Here is a 15,460-nt window from a genome sequence, read left to right as displayed (position 1 = left end):
TGGTAAAAGTAACATTTCTTGTAGTGTAGGTATACTCCAATGCATACGGTTGCGAATTTCTTCAAAACCAAAGCTAAAAGGCCAAAAAAAAACCGTAGATAAAGACTCTTTTTGTAGTCATGATAGATGAAGAATTGACTAACAACTTCTAACCTCCTAATCACTTCTAACTAACAATACAACTATCAGACTGTTAATTGTACAAAACTGAAACTAATTAACTTTCTCCCTTGACAATATCTAAATTTTATTACTATTTTAATTTATTTATAATTAACAAATACATATTTATTATTATTATATTATAGGATTTTTCAATTTTTCGTGCCATACTTTTTCGTGCTTCTTAGATCGTTTCTTTTAGACTAGTTTATTTGTGTTTATGTGTCCTGTCTTTTAGATTTATTGTGTCATGTCGTGCTAGTTCTAAGTATCGTGTTATGTTTTACCTAAATATACATTTTCTTGTGCTTTTTGGACTTGTGCCAATTTCGTAATGTGTCAAAAAATCTGACCTATATTTACAACACTACTTGAAAAGTAAGTGGTAATAGTTTAGGGGACATACATCTTATTTATTTTTAAACTTATACAAATATAAAATTTAAATTATTTATATATATATATGGAGATGCTTCTTGAGACGGGGAGAGAGAAGGGCCACATGAATTAGGGCTTCAAAAAAGAAAAATAATAAGGGCTCTGTCAATTCAAAATTCGATTCTATCAATAATAATAATGATAATAAATTGTTGATACAGATATATACAGAAACAGTACATTTTTGTTTTGGTTTCAGAAAACTTTATCTTCACGCGGTGCAAACCCTATTTTTTTTCTTCAGAAACTTTATCAGACCAGTAAAATACAAGTATATACAACCTTTTATCGATGATCTTTAGCTTTGTTGGAGTACTAGGTACTAGGGTTTTTGTATGTATGTACACAAGTCATGTGACGAAGCTCATAAGCTTCTTAAAATTACTTGAGAGGAAAAAATGAGTAGCATGAGGAATAAAAGAAAGGAACATCAAGTACAGCTACGTCTTTTCATCTTTATTAATTACTACAAGTACTACTGGTTGAGTAGACTATACTGTAATTTGTCCCTTAAGAGATGATGATGCATTGTAATGTTGAATCTTTTTTCTTTTTCACTTATTGTAACAAGACGTGTTTGTCTTCATTATCATCAAAACCCTCTTTTACTTTTTCAACTTGAAACCAATCATATGTTGACAAACATTGTAGATTTTACTATTACGTTGTACAAACAATATACTATATATTAATTATTTCCTTTGGAACTTGCAGATTAAAGAATCTGGAATAACTCATTGCTAGCTCTTGCAGCTTAAAGAATCTAGAATAACTCATTGCAGATTAAACAATAACTCATTCAAATAGAATTGATATATAATCAACTAAGGGCTCGGTTGGTACGCTGTATAAGAGTCGTATTGTATTAAATAATAAATAACATTATGTTTAGATTAAGTAATGTATTGTATTAATTATTACGACCAAAATTTTTAATACAATATATGTTGTATTATTTAATACATAATAAATGATCTGTATAAGCATGTATTATAATATTTATAAAAGACTTGGGGTCAACACCAATCTCCGACCCGGACCCGAACCCAGACCCCGGACCCCGACCCGGACCGGACGAACTTGGGACCCAGACCCGGACCCGGACCCCGACTGAATCCCCAGACCCGGACCCGCCGGACTGGACCGGACCGGACTCGGACCCAGACCCAGACCCGAACCCGGACCTGGACTCGGACACGGACCCAGACTCGGACCCCGGACCTGGACCCGGACCCAGACCGGACCTGGACTCGGACCCGGACCCAGACCCGTAGTTGGTGTTGGGATCGAGTGTATTAAAAATATGTTATAACTTTACACAATCAATTAATACAAGTCAATACCAAACACTGTATTGTATTAAATAATACTAATACAATACAACACAATCCAACACAATACAATACATGTACAATACGGTGTACCAAACGAGCCCTAAGTGATATTGACTTAGAATAGATATCACAGTAAGTTTATTATATATATTCTATCTTCAATATCGATTCAGTCTAATGTAATAAACCTATTCATTCGATATAAGTCTATTTTTTACAATTATCCTGGAAAACACATACCACTTGCCATAGTGTAAGCAGGCCACATCATCGATTATCACATAGAATCTATATATTAAACATATAATCATGTAAATAAACATGTGAACCAAGTGATTGATAAAGTCAAAATATGATTCCTAAACTTTATTGAAATAAAATATTATTAAATTAAATTTAGATTTTATTTAGGACATAAAACTCAACATGCACAATTTACCCAATCTTTCTCCTTACGGAGCACAAGACTTTGACTGTCACAATTTGGCAGTGACGTTTGCGAGAGGAGTTGGGTTCGACGTGACAGGTTTGATGCTATGAAAATTGAATTCCAAGCTCAACAGCAGAATAACACCTAGTCCTTAGTCCTTCTTCCATCTAAAAGGAAAGTTATATGGTGTAAGTGCGTGTTCAAACTCAAAAAGAATCCAGATGGTACAGTGAAAAAATATAAGACTAGATTGGTTGCGAAAAGCTTTCTTCAAAAGTATGAGTTTTACTTTAAATAAACCTTCAATTATGTGGTCAAGCCAACTACTATTCGATCTTCACTGGTTGCTGTATCAAAGAACTAGATTATTCATCAACTTAAGATATATGATGTCTTTTTTAATAGCACTATTACAAAAATAGTTTTTCCCGACGATCAATATCATGATTTGTGTGTATCTTGGTCTTAATTTAGTCTATTAGCACTCAAAAAAAAAAAATACATACTATTTCTAGATCAAGTACAAAAGCAAATTTATAAGTATAGATTCTTGCTTATTTAGCTGCTGAAATCACTTGGATTCAGTCTCTTCTTTTTAAAATCTAAGTGTCTCTCCCTTTTACTCCCACAACCTAATGTGATAACTAAAGCAGAGTAGTCTACATAGTTTGACAATCCACTCTTCCATACTAGAACTAAACATGTAGAGATTGATCTTTATTTATTAAAGAGAAAGTTCTTAACAAAGAGCAAGCTGGGAGTTAAGCATATGCTTTCATGTGATCTGAAGTAAAATATTCTTCTACTCTAAGACTGGGATGGGTGTTAAGAGATAGATTGTTAGTTATGTTAGTTAATAGTTGGTTACTAATGCAAATACTTACAACTCATATAGTTAGTTACAGTGACGAAGTCAAGATTTGCAGATACTAGGAGGGCAATTTTATTTTTATAAAATTAAAATTGTACTATATATAATTTGTAATAATTACATTAAATAAATATAATATAAACATAATAATAATAATAATTTTGTTAACAAAAAGTGTGATTAATAATTATATCAAATTCTTATGTAACTTAAAAAAATAAATTTATTTTTTTTAACAGCGTGTTTGGAAAGACACAATGCAATTAGAATTGAGTGTAATTCAAAGTATTTATGAGATTTAGGGTGTTTGTTCATCTAGGTAATTACACAATAATCATGTAATTGGATATAATCACACTCTCTAATTCTCATGGCCCTACGTGATAATTGAGTGTGATTACATTATGTAATTACACAATATCACTATTTTTTAGATAATTAATATTATTAAATTGTGTAATTGCTAATTTATTTGCCAAATATAAAAATAAGAATCCATATACAATTACTATTTGATATCCAAACACTCATTTTATTTTGAAATATAGTGTAACTACTCTCATGTGTTTACTATCCTAGTAATTACACAGTTGCATTTAAATACACCTTAAGTAAATTTAGTCTCACGTTCCTTCGTAGAAGAAAACTCATCTATAATGGAATATGTACTAAATTTTGTAGCAATATCTTTCTTAATACAAACAGTTAAGCATTCATTTAGAAATTTATTTTCAATCTTATTTCTAAGCTTTGTCTTGATAAATTTTATGATTCAAAATGCACATTCTGTCCTCATTGACACAAGAAGAGTTAGAACAAGCCTAAGGATACATAATTACTTTTCTTGTTTTCAACAAGTCTTGACTCTAACTAGAATTGGGGGAAAAGGAAAAGTCTTGAAGAGATTATTTGTTTGGGCAAGTGAGTTAATGTAATAGTATTAGTGAGATGAGAATTAGAAAATTCATGAGCTTAGAAATAAAGTGAATAAGTTTGGTCTATTTTGGTAGATAAAATAGCATATGTTCTATAATAATAGGCCACCTTGGCGCCCTTTGTCTCCGTCATTGGTTAGTTAATTGTACAGTTTTTTTTTTTTTTTTGATGAATAAGAGAATTTCATTGCTCAAAACACATTTATACAACCAAATAGCATTCTCCAAGTAAGAGAACCTAATAAACCATAATCTTTACAAACTTTACAATGCTTCTAACTATGCTCTATCACTCTTTGATGCTTTCTTTGGCCATGTACAAGATATTCTCTTCTTTGACACATTTTTTACTTTGCAGACTATACTATCTACACTTGGTATCAAGTTTTGCCATAAAATATTATTTCTAGCTCTCCAAATGGAGTATACTAGGGCTGCCAAAACTGCAGTAAGAATCATCTTTTTTAGCCTTGCTAATCTTCGCTTTTCGTATCCACCTTACTATTCGATGCAAAGAATTGGAAGCCATCCTCCAAGAAAGCCAATCCTTTATTTCCTTTAAGCAGTTTGACGAGAAGGAGCAATCAAAGAACAAGTGCTGCAAAGTCTCTTCTTCGGTTTGGCAGAAAAAGCACTTTGTATCCTCAACCTGCTTATAAACTTGTATTCTATCCTTTGTTTTGAGTCGATTAAGCATAGAGAGCCAAAAAATAAAACTATGTTTGGGCATATTCATTCGACTCCACACAATAGAACTCCATTCCACTCTACAAGTAGAAGGTCTTAGTGATTGAAACCCCACCACCACCTTGTACTTTTCATTTAGCACTTGATCTTCATCAAAAAGTTCTCTTGCTCTCTCTTTTATAGTGACTAGCTTCTTCCAATACCAACTAGCTGCTGATGTGGCCTTGTAAGACCACCAATTGTCCTCTTTTATGTAGACATTATGCACCCACTTTACCCATAGGTTGTCCTCTTTTTTTGCAATAGCCCAAACATACTTGAACATGGCTGCCAGATTCCAATCAGAGATGTTCCTGAACCCCAATCCACTTGTTGATTTAGTATCACAAATAGAGTTCCAAGCTACTGCAGCCGAGCCTGTAGCTACATGATTACCATTCCACAGAAAACTTCTACAAATGGATTCAATTTCTAGCACTACTTTCCTGGGTAGGATCATGATTTGACACTAATATGAATGAATGGCCACTAATACAGAGTTAATGAGAACCACTCTTGCAATAAATGGCAGATTTCTGGTGCTCCAACTCCTTATTCTTGCCACCATTTTTTTAATTAATAATCCACATTCAGCAGCTGAAATTCGCTTAGGACTTATAGGAATGCCCAAGTATGTGAATGGTAAATCATGCTTCTTGAATCCCGAAATATCAAGAACTCTGAATATCATATTCAGTCATATTGCAGCAATAGAAAGCAGTTTTAGATGGATTTGGAAACAAACCTGAAGTTTGTGAAAATAGTTTGAGTCCCTGGAGCATGAGATATATACTTTTGAAATCTCCATTACAGAACAGTAGTACATCGTCTGCAAAACTCAAGTGATTCAGTCTCAAATCTCCACATCTTTCTTGAAAAATAAAGTCTTCCCTCTCCCCGATCTTTTATAAGATGCGAGAGAGGTATTCCATGCCCAGTACAAACAGAAGAGGAGACATTGGATCTCCCTCTCTAAGCCCTCGCTTTGATTTAAAAAAGCCATGTAGAGAACCATTGAACATCAACGAGAACTTTGGAGTCCTCACACAAGTCATAATAAGGAAAATGAATTTCGGGGGAAACCAAAATGCGTGAAGCATCTCCTCAATAAAGTCCCATTCAACAGTGTCATAAGATTTTTGGAGATCCAATTTGAAGATACAATTTGCTCTTCAAGACTTCCTTCCATAGTGACGGATAAGGTCTTGGCAGATCATTATATTATGGCCAATGAATCTACCATGCACGAATCCGCCTTGGTTTTGAGCAATCAGTTTAGGAAGGACAGTTTTAAGCCGTGTGCAGATCAACTTAATTGCAGCTTTATAAAGGACATTGCAGCAGGCAATTGACCTATAATCACTTGGAAGGTTTGGGCATTTCGTCTTAGGGATAAGCGTCAAAATTGTGCTATTAATCTCCTTTAAAAGTTTTCCTGTATGCAAGAAGGAAGACAGGGCAGCATATAGTTAATTGTACAATTACTATTATAATTATGTAACTAATTGGGATAAATATTATTTTAGATTTTATGTTTTGCAAAAGTTACTAATTAGACTCGTTGTTTTATTAAATGACAAAACAAACTCTATATTTTTAAAAATGAAATAAATAGGACATTGAGTTAAATTTTTGATAATTCTTTTTAATATAACCAACTTAAAAACAATTCCTAACACGAACAGATATAGATTAATTAATTATAGTTTTGTCATAACACCTTTAATTCAGATTATTATTAAGTTTTATTTTGACAAAAAATTAATTCAGGGTCCTATTGTACTATTTTGAAAAATACAATGTCCATTTTTTATTTAACAACGGGATAATTACATAAGGCACTATTTTTTTATAAAAAAATTACATTTTTACGTTTAAAGATTTTTTTTACATATTTACGGTTTTTCATAAAAACAACACGAAGACAACAAAAAAACTACATAAAAGTAACATGAAAATAACGTCTAAATAACATCAAAATAACAAGAAAAAATAACATACAAATAATAAAAAATCAACAACAAATTAACATGAGTACAACATAAAAAGACTGTATTTTCTGTAAATAAAATAAAAAAATCGTAAAAATGTTTAAAATTCCGTGAAACCGTATTTTTGTAATATTTTTGTTATTTTTGTATATTTGTGAAATAATCACTTTAACAAAACAGAATGTTCAATCTATAACTTTGGTAAAACAGTACAAACTTATTAATCAATGAAGCTCATAATTGTCACTTTCATGTTTTCTCAACATTTTGGCCCATATTTTTTGGTCCTACAAGTTACTAGTTTTTCTAAGAAAATTACAATAGTTATGGAACACTGTCTTTAAATAAGCTAAGCCCACAAAACTGCAGTTTTCTTAGTTGGGCTATACTTAAAAAGTGCCAGTCAAGATGAAGGCATGTTAAAATATTTAATAATGCCAACATCGTCTAAATATAATTAGAAAAAGAGAATTTTTATTTTTTATTTTTATTAATGGAAAGAAGATTTTTTTAAGTAAGTAAAGTTTATTTATTTTGGAAAATACCTAAACATAAATAAGTACATTATAAATATCATAAAAGAAAAAAAAATTATTCAATACAATTGTACAAGTCTTGTAATGACAGCATGGAATGATGAAGATTAATATTATAGAGGTGTTTATGGAATATTATATAAAAATATATATATTTATATTATTTAAATGGGCTTATGAAAGAGAGGAAATAAACAAATAAAGTCCCATCTCACTACCATATTTATTCTTCAACTTGTCAATTTTTTAACAATAAATGGGGAACAAAACACCAAATTATGAATAAACTGAATGATTCATAAATGTTAATACATTTGCTTTTTTTTTTTTGTTGTAATTATTAATCTATTTACAAATATCAAAATGAGTACAGTTTAGTCCAGCTATAAATTCTATATATATATTATATATTGGAGATAATGCACTATTTTTTTTTAAAAAAAAATTGTTTAAACATTTTATTTTATATTTTTATAGTGTACTATAAAAATAACATAAAAATAATAAAAAAATTACAGAAAAGTAATAAAAACTAACATCAAAACAACAATAAAAAATAACATACAAATAATAAAAAATCAATAATAAATTAATAAAAATACAATATAAAAATCTATCAAAAGACTATATATTTTCTGTAAATAAAATCATAAAAATTATAAAAATATTTAAAATTCTATACAACCGTATTTTTATAATTTTTTTTGTTGTTCTTGTGTATTGGTAAAAATTTCCCTACATTATATGTTTTTGTAAGAATTAATTCCATATATTATATTAATAATAATAAAAATTAAGATATCATATGTTAAGTGCAATTTCCTTTCAGTAAATATCAATTATACTTTATCTTCTTTAATTAGTAATATATATGTGATGAGGCTCTCTCAACATTTTTTTTTTTCTTTTTAATTTAGAATGAGCTTAATCTTCTAAAGTTATTTTGTAAGATAATTTGGAAGGCTATAATCTATAAATTAGGTGAATATTTATAATTTTATACAAGTTTTAATAAAATTTATTTATATTATTTTGTGTAGCATCAAGAATCGGCAATTATTTTAGATCTTATATTAATGTAATAGTATTAAATTAAAAAGTAAAAATATACATAAAATAAGTAAAAGTTTAATCTTTTTTGTAGTTATTAACTTTTGTACATATATAAATATAAAAATATGATAAAAGTGATTTTAGTTATATGCAATTAAATATTTAATTTATAACCTTACAAGAAAAATATATTTAATTTATTAGAATCTAAAATTTATATATAAATTTAGAGTCAAATTTGAGCCAAAATATCAATCTTTATAATTTCAAAATATAGAGGATAATTAGGATTTTTTTTACTTCGAAATTTAACATGTATTAAATTATACTCTTGAATTTTTCACGTTGTTAAGAATTCTTGATGAAATATTAAAATTGTTAGATTTAAGGATTTTTGTCTAATTCTGTTCAATTTTACTAATATGACAATTGTTTATCTATCAAATCACGTCGATCGAAATTTGATATTTACCATACCATCCTCTTCAAATTTTATTATGTATTAAATTATGCTTTTTGAACTACTATCTACGTCAAATATTTGTTAATAAAATTAGATAAAATCAAATTTATATTTTAGTGAATGTTTGTATGTACAACTCAAATAAATTTAAATGTTACTATTATTTTTCTTCTCTTCAAAAATTAGATTACCAAACATATATAAGAGTGTATAGATAAGTAGACCATAATAACAGTTAATTGAATGACACTTTTAATTTACAACTAGTTCAATTTTAAAGAATTTTACCGTTTAAATTTAAACTTACAAAATTAAATACAAGGAATAATTGTGGGAGTTTAACCGAAAAAAACATATAATATAATTTTTAGAGACAGGTGGGGTGGCACGAGTTGGATGAGTGTGTGTACCTTCACCGACACAAAATAATTTAAGTCGGTCATATAAAGCCCATGCCTTAACCTTAGCTTCCATTTTTCATTCCCGGAAATTTATCGAAGCAGCCCAATTAATTATTTACTGTCTGGTTCCGACTTTCCTTGATCAGCGATTGCACTCCTCAACGAGTAAGCCCTAAACTTCCTATTTCTCATTGATCCCCTGTTCGTACCTTGATCTGCCGTGATATTTTTGAAATTTTAGGTTTTGTTTCCGTAAATTTGATCGTTGTACATAATTTGTTAGCTTAAAGTTTATGATTTTTTGCTGAACAAGCTTGGGTGATACAGCTGCTGCAGCGAATATGGATGAGTTTGGTGTATTGACGGAGAGGTTTGGATTGAAGCCTCAAGGTAAATCGGCTCCAATGGCGGCTTCCAAGAGATCTGTCAATAGTAACGATGGCCAGAATTGGAATTCGGGGTTTGATTCGGGTGTAAACCCCAACTTTTCATCTTTTTCAGACGATCGGAACGGTTTTTATCAATCCGGCAAAGATAAGGTAGCTCAGAACAGCGGAAGCTTGAATGATTATGATGATATATTTGGTGGACCTAGTAAGCAATCGGGTAGTCATGGTGGTAGTTCATCTTTTGATATCGGTTCATTTTTATCGGGCTCGAATGTGAATTCTTCGTCTTTTTCTCATACCTATGATAATGATGATATTTTTGGTGGAATGCCCGGTTTGAATAGCTCCACTTCTGCTAGCAATGCCACGAAGAGCGATGATATTTTTGGGTCTTTTGCTTCGCCTCCGAAGCCGAACGTTCCAATTGATGACTTGTTAGCTGATTTTGCTGGAGCAGACGCAAATCCTATATTCTCAAACAAGAACCAAGCATCTGGTTTTGATGATTTGATACCTGGTTTTGGGCCTAGTATTCCTTCTAAAAACGGGTATGCAGCATTTGAGAAACTGATTATATCTGGTCATGGAGTCCTTTTTTGTTGGTTAAATGCCATTGTTCTACTGCTACATTAATCCATTAATCTACATGGTGAACTGCATTTTCTATTTATAGGGTATTGTATCTTTTTCATTTATCTACCATTTGGGGGATAAGTTATTGTTTATTTTTTTTTCTCAATATACAGAGTATCACTTAGTAATATATGAATGTTATTTAACCGTATTTGAGTTTAATCGCTAACAGCTACAGATGTTCAAGGTTCAGATTTTGAAGAGTCTGGGTTATCTTACAGACTACAGATCATGTTCTTCAGGGTTCAAAACTTGAACCTGATGCTTTTTTAAATCACAAAGAACAATGTCATTGTTACTTATATCTGATTATCTGTTCTGATGATTAATGTTTGTCAATCAATATTGCCTTATGCCTTATTTTCATTGTTTCTTGTTTACAAGAAACACAAACTTACAGCGCCCACGTCAATCATCCACATCAGAAGACCCTTTTGTTGTGCTAGAATCAACTACAACTACAACATCAACATCAACATCAAAAAATGCCTACGCTACTGCTAATTTGCTAGACCCACTGGAAAGGATCAGTAAGCTCAACACTTCTGGCGGCACAAAACCTCCACGTTTGAAATCCCCTCCAAAAGGAACACAAATTTCAAAAGGACATAAAGGTTTGTTCAATAGTGCATTAAAGATTCAAGAGTAACTCCTTTGTAATATGTTTTGCATAAGCTGAAAAATGCTCTGTGAACATTTCCCCTTTTCTTATTAGCTTCTCAACTGATGCAGTTAAGAGCTCAAACGTGTCTTCAGTTAAGAGCTCAAGTGTGTCTTCTATAGATGAGCTTGAGGACTTTGCCATGGGTAAGGTGCAAAGCAATGTAAATGGACGTCCAAATCCTCATTCTAGTGGGGAATGGCTGGGAACCTCTGCCAATAGGACCAGTAGTCATAGTGGAGATGATCTAGAATCCATTTTTGCAATGGGGCATCGTTCAAGCAGTGTACCAAGGTCAAGGACTACTACTTTGGTGAGAAAACAACTGTAGTATTTGTAACTCTTTTTATGCATTATTTGAGTAATATATATATATATATACATATATTTATTTGAGTAAAATATTAGTTTTTAATTCCTCTGATCCTCTTTTAGGATCCTATGTTTGATCTTCAAACAAAAAACAGAGGAGTGCCTCAACCTGGAGTGCCTCAAAGGACGACTTCCAGGACCTCACCTGTTATGAAGAAGTCTTCTTCTGCAAGTGGAATTTTTGACGACCTTTCTTCCATGTTTGGAGGTATATATTGGTGAAGTTTGGATTTCTTTTTCATTTGCTGAAAATCAAATGCTCTTTTTGGACACATATTTGTATCAATTCTGATTTGATTTATTATTTATTTAAGAGGCCCAAATTTTGGAAGAATTTCAAGAAATTGAAGGGGAAAGTCGAGAAAGAAGAAACGCGAGATTAGAACGGCTTCAAAGAACCCATGACCGTGTTGTACGTTTTTCTTCCTCTAAAAGCTTTTCTCACCTTAAAACATTACAGTGAGATGTTATTGGATAAGAGGGCTTGTTTCTATTTTTCTTTTATTTTGGTAAAACTTTTTGAGTTACTTTGGGTAATAATTATAAATTACAATCTAACTGGTAAAAAGTAATTCAGATCACGACATCAGGCGATGTAGTAAGACTAAAGAAATATGTAGGGCATCCGGCGAGACTTCTCGGACTGTTAACGTCTATTGTTTCCTTTTTGTTTTAAACTAACTTTGCATGATGTTGATGCTCCATAAATAGCATTATGTCGTTACTAGAACGACAATGAGTTTTGGCGTTAGTTTTAAACTGATTCTGCAATCATTGGCGTCTGTCCCGAAAACTAATGTTGAAATCACGACCCAATTGCATATTAGCATTGGGGTCGATCTGCAATAGACACCCTACTAAAGCGTTGGTTAAATGCGTCGGTTAGCGCTGTTAACTGTATACGACAAAAGAGGCTTTGGCGTCAGTTTTAAACCTATTCTGTAATTATTGGCATCTGTTGCAAGGCTTTGATGTTGGTTTTAAACCTATTCTGCAACCATTGGTCTGTTGCGAAAATTGACGTTGAAATCATGATGCAATTGCATTTAGCATTGTGGTTGGTCTGTAATAGACACCTCAGTATACTCTTGGTTAAATGCGTCGGTTAACAATGGTGACTGTTGTTTTGACTGATGCCAAAGGCATATTTTGGTGTAGTGGTATATTTAACCTTTTTGGTGTGCTTTTTATTCATTTTTGCATTGGAATACTGATTTGGAAAATTGTCTATTATGCAGACAAAAGCATTGGCTGATATGAACCAGCGCGACTTCCAATCTCTGCAAGAACAGGAAGAAAGGAGTGTAAGTATTTGGTTTGTTTCATTAGCAAGTTATTCATCTTGATGTACAATGAAAGCTTTTATTCTCATTTTTGATCTCTTGCTGTACTTTTTTCTCCTCGCGCATCAACTCTTATAATGTGAATTTTTGTTATTTAATTGTGCTGGCAGAGAATTGCTGAGACTTTGGATGTTAAGATTAAACGTTGGGCTGCCGGGAAAGAGGGTAACATGCGTGCATTGCTGTCGTCCTTGCAATATGTATGTTTTGTAATGTATTATGCTCTTGCGTTGTATTTTTTTGTACAATTTCCTCAACATGCGCTGATCAAAGCAATAAAGTTTGTCAAAACTGATTTACACTTTCCTCTTGAACAACAAACAGGTGCTTTGGCCTGAATGTGGTTGGGAGCCAGTTTCGTTAACAGATATAATTACTTCTTCCTCTGTTAAAAAGGTCTATAGGAAAGCCGCATTGTATGTCCATCCTGATAAGGTTCAACAAAAAGGAGCCACTCTGGAACAAAAGTACACTGCAGAGAAGATTTTTGATATCCTCCAGGTAACCTCCTCTCTCTATTTACCGACCATGTTCCATTCTTGAGTAATATTGCATATTACTAATGTTTTATTATTTCTAATTACCTCATTACTATAAATTATTCCATAATAGAGTGAGACCATGGATTACATCCATACCTATATATTTATACATATGTAAGTGTAGGAGCACTCTCAACAGTTTTTCAAATCTCTACTATATTCTTTAAAATACAATCATCAAAATTTACTTCATCTATTTTACCTCAACGTTTTGCATTATATTATATATTAATTTTTTTATTTTTTCTTTATATTATTTAAATATTATATTTTTAATATATTTTATTTATTTTATCTCTATATTTAACTAAGCACTATTTATTAAGTTAGAAAAATATGTATAATAGCTAACATTTACTTCACTTGTTCGAAGTTTAATTTTGTAACATTTATTTCTGTATTTACGTGTGAGTGTTGTTTTTCCCCTTTTCTAATATATTTTGGTTCCATACCAAAACAGGAAGCTTGGAACAAATTCAACAAGGAAGAACTTTCGTAGGTACGGTTAGAGCCAAAACTCGTCCTTCGGAATTTCTGAAAATCACATACGGTCTTGTTTGCTACTTGCTATATTATATGATGAAGATTGGGACATCAACTTCCCACTTTAGTGAAACAAAATACTTATTATATACGACAATAATGTAAATTGAATTCTTATACACCTCATAATGGGCACCTCCCCCATTGCTTCTCTTTGATTTTTGTTTTCAGTTTTCATTTTGGAATATACTCTTATGAATAAGTTTTACTTTGTGGGGGTTTTTTTTTCTTTGGGAGATTAATTCTCTCCAAATTTTAGTTTAATATTTATTTGGTAAAGCTGGAGGATAATGTATGTTTTACCTGTTCATAACTGCCTATAACATCTCGTTTGGATTTAAGCGTTGCATATTAATAATTTTTATTAGGAAATTTGTATACAAACCTTTTATTACAACTTTTTAGTTAATTTTTGAACATGTTAGAATATTTATTTTCAATTAAATAATTTGCGACAAAACTTCCTCAACTATCAATTTACTTGTAAAAAATCATCTAATTTCATATTTTGGTGGAAAATTCATTCAAAGTACTATTCCGTTAACATTTTTAAGGTGTCGTCTGTCCAGCTTTATTAAATTCTAATTTTGCTCACGTGACAATGACAGGTTACTAAAAAATTATCCTACGTGGCTATATTTTACTAAATAAAATTAAAATGTGTAATTAAAATAAAAATTAAAACATAAAGAGTAATTTGTTGCAAAATTCCCCAACTATCAGTTTACTTGCAAAAAACCATCCAAATTTTTTTATATATTTTGAAAAATAAAATTAAAAACTTAATAAAAATAAAAAATATGAATAATTATAAATTCTACTTAAACCGTAGTTTCGAACCAAACCTAACCGTTCTTAATAGTTTGGTTTGAGAAATTTATTGGTCTGGTTTGGTTTTTAATATTCAAAAAACCGTTATACTGGTTTGGTTCAAAAACTATAAAAATCGGGACCAAACCAATCCGTGAACACTCCTATTACCCATGTTAATGCTCTGCATTCGAGATGAGGTGAAAGTTAGAATTTTATCAATTTTGCCTAAAAATGAAATAAAAAGACTTGGAATGGTTTGAGCAATACAATGATTTTGATTTCTCAGAATAATAATAATAATAATAATATTCAGTACTGCACTAAACTTCAACTATAACCCCCCCCCTATTAATTTACTTGCAAAAAATTATCTAAATAACTTTAAGGTTGGATGGTTTTTTGCAAGTAAATTGATAGTTAGAGAGTTTTTTTTTGCAAATTACTCTTAAAGTTTTTATTTTTATTTTAATTACTCATTTTAATTTTTATTTTGTAAAATATGACCACGTAGGATAATTTTTTAGTGACCTGTCATTGCCACATATGCAAAATTAGGACTTAATGAGGCTGGACAGACGACACCTTAAAAATGTAAACGGAAAAGTACTTTGGAGGGTTTTCCCACCAAAATATGAAGTTGGATGATTTTTTGTAAGTAAATTGATAGTTGGGGGATTTTGCCGCAAATTACTCTTTTCAATTTTTTTGGCGGTATTCATTAAGCTTAAAATATCTCCCTATAAATTTTTAAATTTTTTTTGAATAATTTATAGTGCTAAAAATACATTCGAAATTTTTTGAACTGCGTGGTAAATTGAAATATC

The 15,460-nt window shown here is 30.9% G+C and overlaps 2 protein-coding genes across 3 annotated transcripts; one reads left to right on the top strand and one right to left on the bottom strand.

Moving 5' to 3' along the window:
* Positions 1 to 4,576: 4,576 nt before the first annotated feature.
* Positions 4,577 to 5,356, bottom strand: LOC133032390 (uncharacterized). The gene has a single exon (XM_061106318.1). The coding sequence runs from the start codon at positions 5,354 to 5,356 to the stop codon at positions 4,577 to 4,579; it is 780 nt and encodes a 259-aa protein (XP_060962301.1).
* Positions 5,357 to 9,284: 3,928 nt separating this feature from the next.
* LOC115699818 (auxilin-related protein 2) lies at positions 9,285 to 14,164 on the top strand. 2 transcript variants are annotated; one of them, XM_030627363.2, is made up of 10 exons: positions 9,285 to 9,505; positions 9,668 to 10,277; positions 10,747 to 10,976; positions 11,095 to 11,336; positions 11,459 to 11,603; positions 11,710 to 11,807; positions 12,634 to 12,699; positions 12,849 to 12,938; positions 13,063 to 13,239; positions 13,741 to 14,164. In XM_030627363.2, exons 2-10 carry the CDS (start codon positions 9,682 to 9,684, stop codon positions 13,777 to 13,779), a joined length of 1,683 nt encoding a protein of 560 aa, XP_030483223.1. In that variant the 5' UTR covers positions 9,285 to 9,505; positions 9,668 to 9,681; the 3' UTR covers positions 13,780 to 14,164. The 2 variants fall into 2 exon arrangements, with proteins under 2 accessions (XP_030483223.1, XP_030483226.1); XM_030627366.2 differs by having other exon boundaries at positions 9,351 to 9,505; positions 9,654 to 10,277.
* The last annotated feature ends 1,296 nt before the right edge of the window (positions 14,165 to 15,460 follow it).

Source organism: Cannabis sativa, chromosome X, assembly GCF_029168945.1.
Source record: "Cannabis sativa cultivar Pink pepper isolate KNU-18-1 chromosome X, ASM2916894v1, whole genome shotgun sequence".
NCBI classification, from domain to species: domain Eukaryota; kingdom Viridiplantae; phylum Streptophyta; class Magnoliopsida; order Rosales; family Cannabaceae; genus Cannabis; species Cannabis sativa.
The sequence above is the reverse complement of the archived record's forward strand: the minus strand, read 5'-3'. Positions and strand labels throughout refer to the sequence as shown.